This window comes from Hibiscus syriacus, unplaced genomic scaffold, assembly GCF_006381635.1.
Source record: "Hibiscus syriacus cultivar Baekdansim isolate YM2019G1 unplaced genomic scaffold, ASM638163v2 tig00110954_pilon, whole genome shotgun sequence".
In the NCBI taxonomy this organism is placed as follows: Eukaryota; Viridiplantae; Streptophyta; class Magnoliopsida; order Malvales; family Malvaceae; genus Hibiscus; species Hibiscus syriacus.
Window position 1 is genome coordinate 895,205 of NW_024062931.1, and position 7,573 is coordinate 902,777.

The 7,573-nt window shown below is 34.7% G+C and overlaps 1 protein-coding gene across 1 annotated transcript; it reads left to right on the forward strand.

The window, feature by feature from the left end:
- The first annotated feature begins 5,153 nt into the window (after positions 1–5,153).
- LOC120148136 (CBL-interacting serine/threonine-protein kinase 10-like) lies at positions 5,154–6,774 on the forward strand. The gene has a single exon (XM_039161322.1). It carries the CDS (start codon positions 5,268–5,270, stop codon positions 6,660–6,662), a length of 1,395 nt encoding a protein of 464 aa, XP_039017253.1. The 5' UTR covers positions 5,154–5,267; the 3' UTR covers positions 6,663–6,774.
- Positions 6,775–7,573: the final 799 nt, after the last annotated feature.

The following is a 7,573-nucleotide window of genomic DNA, read 5'->3' on the forward strand; positions in this document are numbered from 1 at the left end:
TACTATTGTGCTAAAATAGGCAGTAGTATCGATACTTGGGATGGGAGTATTGATACTCCCTTTATGGTTTTGATAAAAACGAATTTCATAAGCCATTTTTGGTATCGATACTGTGCAAGTATCGATAACGATATCGATACTCAGGCTAGAGTACTGATACACCCCTCTTTTATCCTCACATCTTCCCAACACCGTCTGATGCCATCCGTTGGATCTAAATAGATCTAATAGTCTAGATTTGTTACTGTTGAACTATGCTTTGAATTTTGATATACCAAAAATGAATATTTTAAAAAAATTAAGAGATTTTAAACTCTGCAATACCGATACTGTAAGAACAATACCGATACTGCAAGAACAATACTGATATTGTTCATGCAGTATTGATACCAGTATTGATACTATTATGCTAAAATAGGCAGTAGTATCGATACTTGGGATAGGAGTATTGATACTCCCTTTATGGTTTTGATAAAAACGAATTTCCTAAGTCATTTTTGGTATCGATACTGTGGAAGTATCGATAAAGATATCGATACTCAGGCTAGAGTACTGATACTCCCCTCTTTTAACGGTCAAATTTTGTGCATTTAATGCAGGCAGTATAGATACTCAAGGTGTTTGGGCAACATTTATTACGAGAGTTTTCATCCCAACGACTCTATTAACTCCCATAACAACCCAAATGGCTAGAATTGAATGAGGAGATATAAAAAAGATTCCAAGCCATATGTGAGGACAATGGATAAAAAAATCCAAAGCAATCACATTAAGCCAAAATCAAAGTCAACATTCTTGAATATTCTTTTTGCTTTTAAAAACACTTTTGTACTCATTTGTTTTATTGGTTAAGTATTCTTATTTATTCTTGAATTGTGCAAACAATTTCCTTGTGAGATTTTTCTAAGTTTGTAAATTTATAATTTTCTTTTTAAGAGAGTATTTAAAGAATTTGGGGTATAATTCTTGAAGGAGTTGTAAGATTACACTTTGTCCTCAAAGGTTGATACATATTAGTGAGTTTGCAAAAATCCTTAGTGTGGATAACTAAGGTAGTACATGTAGATTTAGTTTATAAAGTCGAACCATTCTAAAATTCTTGTGTTTAATTTTTTATATTTTTCTTTTAAATTTCCACCAAATTTTTAATTATCAATTTACTCTCCTTCTGGGATATTTCATCCTCTTGATTGGTTCAAGAGTTACAAATTAGGGTGTTGAAACCCTAATAAGGATGCTACTTAAAGTTTGGGAATGATTCTAGTCCACGCCAGCAGCCACGATGATCACCAGATCTCCACATCATTGGCCATCTCAACCACGGCGTGCTCCACGTCGGCAAGGACCACACGAGCTAGTCCCCCTCTAATCTGTCACAATCGCTCTCATGCTCATGGTCCCCTCTCTGCCATACAGTTACTGCCATACACCAAAGGAGCATGATTTCTGGCAGAGGGTGCTCCTTCACTTGACAGGGGGAGATCTGGCAGCATTTTGGTTCGTGCATGTGCATAAAACAGAGGGAATCATCAGCAAGAGCAAAAAAAATATTGGGGAAAAACACAGAAACCACAGCAATAGAAAACCAAAAAAAAAGATAGCCATACATAATCAAAACTATTCAAAATCAGAAACCAAAGAACAAAAAAAATGGAGAGAAAAGGAAACTATAGTAAAAAATCGAGTCATTCGAATGAAAAAGAGAGAGAAATCAAGCGAGGGAAAAACGAAAAAAACATTTGTTTTCTTGCGAAAGGCACAGTCGTCGCTCATCGGGGGTGAAAAACCTTTTCACCCATGCGAATATACTCATTTTCGTCTTCTAGATCTGGGTTAAGGTTACATTTTGGAGGGTTTCGAAGGCTTCTTGGGTTGGTTTAGGGTTAGAACTGAGTTTTTTTTATTCTAATGTCGTAAAGGATCTTTTTGGGGTGGTTATTGTCGGTATGGCCATCGTGAATCGGTAGTCGGAGACTAGTTGATGTTTCACATTCACGATGGAGGAAGCGAATGTATGAGAGCAAAAGGGAGCTTTTGGAAGAAAGGTCATTTGCGGTTGAGTTGAAACAAAATGGGGAATTAGGGTTTGCTTAGCCTTAAGAAAAAGTTTTATAGTAGTCACAAAATGAAGTCGTTTTGGAATGTAGGGTTTTCTGAGTTAGCGCATGGGTAAATCACTCTATAAGTCCCTTTATTTGTACATTTTATATTTTAGTCACTAAATGAAATTTGTCTCTCTATGTCTCAAGCCTTTATTTTATTCACACTCACATTTTGGTCACTGTTCTTTTTAGTTTAATGCTTGAATGGTTTCGTGGACTTAATGCATGATTAATCCCTGTTCTCCCTGCCAAGTTTTGATTTAATCCTTTGTTAGGTTTTCAATTTATATGTTTATTCCATGTATTTTTTATTGTTTCATTCCTATCCATACACTTTTAATATACATATATATATTTCATATTTTAAGTGTTATTTCAATGTACTTTGTATATATGATATAGTGGTTTCAATGGTATTATATGTATACATATTCTATTATATTTTATTATACATATATTATTTGTTTAAAATGAGAAATACCATTTTAATTGGTCTCATGTTACATTATTAACCTATGGAACGCCTCCAAAAATCTGAGTGTCTTTCTGATTGTTACTCGAGTAAAAATGTATCCTTTATGTCCTTGTATTTGTTAAAAATAAATTATTTCTAATAAAAATAAATTATATCTATTTTATGGGAAAATTCTCAACGAAAACTCTCCATGAGAAACCCTCCAAAATATCTAGAGTTTGATTCCTCAAGAAGTAAGAGTGAAAGAACAACCAATTATTTTTTACTTAATTAATATAAATATTTTTTGTATTTATATATTTAAAGTCATACATTATATGTGGCATTTAATTCATCATTTTCATGCCATTTATTATCGTTGCATTCATTTTTTTTCAAGATTGAAGATAATTGATAACTCCGTAAAAAGACTATATTTTAGTCTTTTTACTTAAGTTGTTGTTTGTCCAAAAGCCGTTGTCATAGCATTTTAGTTGTATTTAGTTTCATTTAGTACATTTCATGTATTTGGTGGATAAGTTGTCTCGGCTAGTTTTTCTTTAAAACCGATGCTACTGATGAGAAGGGTTGTGTAATGAAACTTATGTAATGAAACTTTTTAATGAGCATATTTTAATTTAATTTTTTAATAAATATTTGTTCATCTCAATTTTTAAAAATTAGATATCAAATATGTTTTCATTATTTTTATTTTTGAATTCAACTTTTTTATTTAAATTAATCAAATATGTTTTCTAATTTTTAAAAAATTAGAAATGAAAAATATTTTCTGAAAATAAAAATAAAAAAAAATATTTTTTAGAACTAAACAAATCTTAATCTCTCATATTATTTCATGTGATTCAAGAAAGTCAATACATCAAAGTATAGTTTTACAGTCATTGCAAATAAGTTACATGTTGTAGAAAATTGTTTGTTCAGCTGGGCTATGTCCTATTCAATTTGGATTGCTGGACCCTTTCGAATTCTGGGCTTGGGATGAATGGGCAAATTTGGCCCAATAAGTGCAAATTTGGCCCAATAAGTCAAATGGATAAAATAATTAGTCCATTAGGTCAACCTGAATTTTAATTTGGGATCTACAATAAATGTTACATTCAATGACGGAGCCATGTAAGGCCCGGAGGGGCCATTCCCCCCCCCCCCAATTATTTTTTACCAATAAAAGTATAGGGAAAACTACCAATTTCTATTATACTTTGTTACATTACATGACAAACTAGTCATGCCTACATGATTTTTTTCAATTAATATTTTTTATTCAAACTCGTCATGTTAAATTTTGATTTTGTCCTCATTTTCTATTATACTTTGCCCCTCTGAACTTAAATCTTGGCTCCATCATTGGTTACAGTGTATGGCAAACTCATCATGTCCACATAAATAGTTTATCCAAATAATATTTTTTATTTAAATTAGTCATGTTGAAATGACGAGTTTTAAAAATATATATATTTTTTATTAGATTTTGCACGTCCGGATAATAAGTTCTAATAAAAAATATATTTTATTGAAACTCATCACGTTGACGTAACGAGTTTAAAGTAACTGTAATAAATATCATAGATCCCAAATTAATTTTAGAAGAGACCTAATGAACTAATTTTTTACCTGCCTGACTTATTGGTCCAAATTTGCCAAATAAAACAGCAAAATATCAGATGGCCCCCCTCATCTTAGAGATTCAGGTTGAGCCTGTCCGCTTATCATTTCCTTCTTCGTATAACAGAAACTTCTGAAAGAATTTCTTGAATTACCTGTTTTCAATTTCTATTTTATTTCTGGACCTGATCTCAACAGACTCATGATGTAATGCTGCTCACAACGTATCTTAACTCACCTTCGCGTTATTAAACAAATCTCCATCTTTTTAATAATTTTTTCCCGATAACATAAACATCTTAAGGTCTGGGATCAATGCTCATCCTCCAAAACCTAGGAATAAAGGTATTTTCTTTTATTGCTGTATTTTTTTATCATTCGATTCTCCTTCTTATAATGTATGCTTTGATGGTGGGATCTTGTTTGATTTCTTGTTTCTTCGATCTTCTACGTACAATCTTCCTTTTATGGCTTAAAATCTATTCCCCTGTTTCTTTTTTTTTTCAATGCAAAATGAATATGTAATTGTCTAGCTGAGCATGTATTTGAATTTAACTGAATTTCATGTGTGGGAATTGGCCGGAAAAGATTATCTTTGTGCTGCCAATCTTGTATCAGAAGAAAAAGATTTAGAGGGTGTATAAGTATTCTCTTTGCAGGTTTCGGGTCAATTTCGATTTATGACAAGTATTTGTTAAATTTTTTATTGGGGGTCCTTCATATATCCTCTGGTACATACTGTCAGCGTTCACAAATTCGTTTTCGAAGGCAGAGTAAAAATTCCGGGAATGCTGGAAGATGTGCCTCGTTCGAAATTCCAACTTTGAAGTTGATGAGCTTAGGGTGTTTCAGAGTCCTGACCATTTTCATCTTTGATGGTATCGGATTTGGAGTTATTGGTGGATCATCATCATTAACTCTTCATGCTCAGAAACATGATAGGCATGTAAGTATTAAGAGAGCACCTTTTCTGGTTTTACACCAACTTTCTGGAGACGGTTGAGCTCGTTATATTACTGATACTACCTTCTGTGTAAATTACATAAATTGGGATTAGTTGATATTTCTACATAGTCGGCTAGTCTGAAATGGAAAATAAACCTAGTGTGTTGACCCGAAGATACGAAATCGGGCGGGTACTTGGCCAAGGTACCTTCGCAAAGGTGTATTATGGGAGGAGTATACAAACCAGCCATAGTGTGGCCGTAAAACTGATAGACAAAGAAAAGGTCACTAAGGTCGGGACGATTAATCAGATCAAGCGAGAGATTTCGGTGATGAGAATCGCTAGACACCCTAATATTGTGCAGCTTTATGAGGTGATGGCCACCAAAACCAAGATTTTCTTCGTTATGGAATACTGCAAAGGTGGGGAGCTCTTTAACAAAGTTGCTAATGGAAGACTAAAGTTTGATTTTGCACGGAAGTATTTTATTCAGCTGATCAATGCAGTTGATTTCTGCCATAGCAGGGGTGTTTATCACCGCGATATAAAGCCTGAGAACCTATTGTTGGATGAGAATGAGAACCTAAAGGTCACCGACTTTGGGTTAAGTGCACTAGCGGAATCAAAGCGCCAAGATGGCCTGCTTCATACTACTTGTGGTACTCCTGCCTATGTTGCTCCTGAAGTGATCAACAGAAAAGGTTATGATGGAGTAGCAGCTGATATTTGGTCTTGTGGAGTGGTGTTATATGTCTTATTGGCAGGTTATCTCCCATTTCATGATTCAAACTTGATGGAGATGTACAGGAAAATCGGCAAAGCAGAGTTCAGATTCCCTAGTTGGTTCCCTCCGGAAGTACGCAGGCTGGTGTCTAAGATGTTGGATCCAGACCCAACGACTAGGATTTCAATGTCTAAGATTAGGGTAAGTGGTTGGTTTAAGAAAGGACTGTATGCCGAACAGAAAAAGCCCGAAATGGAAAACGAGCAAGCTTCACAGGATGGTGGGAATAGCAATGAGATTGCCGAGACTAAACAAGAATCAATTCAGCTTCCGAACCTAAATGCTTTTGATATTATTTCACTTTCAACTGGGTTTGATCTGTCAGGATTGTTTGAGGGGATTTCTGAAAAGAGAGAAACAAGATTTTCGTCTAGACAGCCTGTCTCAGCCATCATGTCTAAGCTAGAAGAAGCTGCCAGGATTTTGAGACTAAAGGTGAAAAAGAACGATGCTGGTGTGTGGAAAATGGAAAGGCTGAAGGAGGGTAGAAAAGGGGTCTTGTCGATCGATGCGGAGATCTTTCAAGTGACTCCGATGTTTCATCTGGTGGAGATTAAGAAATCCAATGGAGACACTTTCGAATATCAGAAGATAGTGAAAGAGGATATGAGGCCTGCTCTGAAAGATATTGTGTGGGTTTGGGAGGGTGATCGACAACATCAGTCGCCGCAACATGAGGAACGGCAGGATCAGCCTCAAGAACAGAATGATTCTAGCTCTTCCTCCAGCAGCAGCTATGACAAACCTTCTTAAACTGCTAATTTCTTGAGATATCTCACGTTCGTACACTGTCATACTATGTCACCTTTTTGTTTTGCTCTTCCTATGATTGTACTAATCCTGTTTCAGTAAAATTACTGTCCTTTCGACGAACTTAACTCGTGGCTGACTATAAATTTGACATCCTCGTACTTGATTTTGAGTGTGTTCATATTCTTGTATGCGATTGAGATTACAGAGTCAATCCACCAAGGAAAGCGAAAGCGATCTTATATGTTGTTCGAAAATCAGCTGCAGGCGGCTCTAGATTACTCGCTCCTAAAAAAATAAAAATAAGGTCATAAAATTGCTATCTGAAAGAGAACTTGTTAGAAACACAAGCCCAACCATAAGACTAACAACCATTAAATCACGTGTGGAGCCTGTTCTATTTCCATTTGTACGAAGAAAATGACCGAGCAAGCGCGTCTTCGCTGCTTATCCTTCCCTTGTCAAATCTTTCAGAGTTTCGTGCTTTCCAAAATATTGTGATCCAATTATTGTCAATTCCACCGCGGACTCAATTTATTAATATGACAGTCAGATTTACTCATTTTATCGACCTACAAATAACTTTAACCCTAAACTTATGCGAACATTAAAGATACGTAAATTGTCGCGCAAAATAGAAGGAATATCTCTCTTTGTATATTTGTATACACATAATGAATCTTCTTCGGTTCATCAAAACCATCAACTGTAATTTTCTATTCAAACTAAAAAGATAATTCATTTACTGACTTGACAATCTCATTTTTGTTGATGATCATTCATAAGGTTTGAGATATTTGGTTTAATTAATGCGGCATTATTATATTAAAAACCCCACATTAATTACTTTTTTTTAGAATTAACCCCATGTTTCGTTAGAAAAATAACTACTAAACTATCTGTCGTAACCGGTT

Excerpts from the sequence above, each read along its gene's own strand:
- LOC120148136 (XM_039161322.1), top strand. The coding sequence starts at position 5,268 with ATGGAAAATAAACCTAGTGTGTTGACCCGAAGATACGAAATCGGGCGG.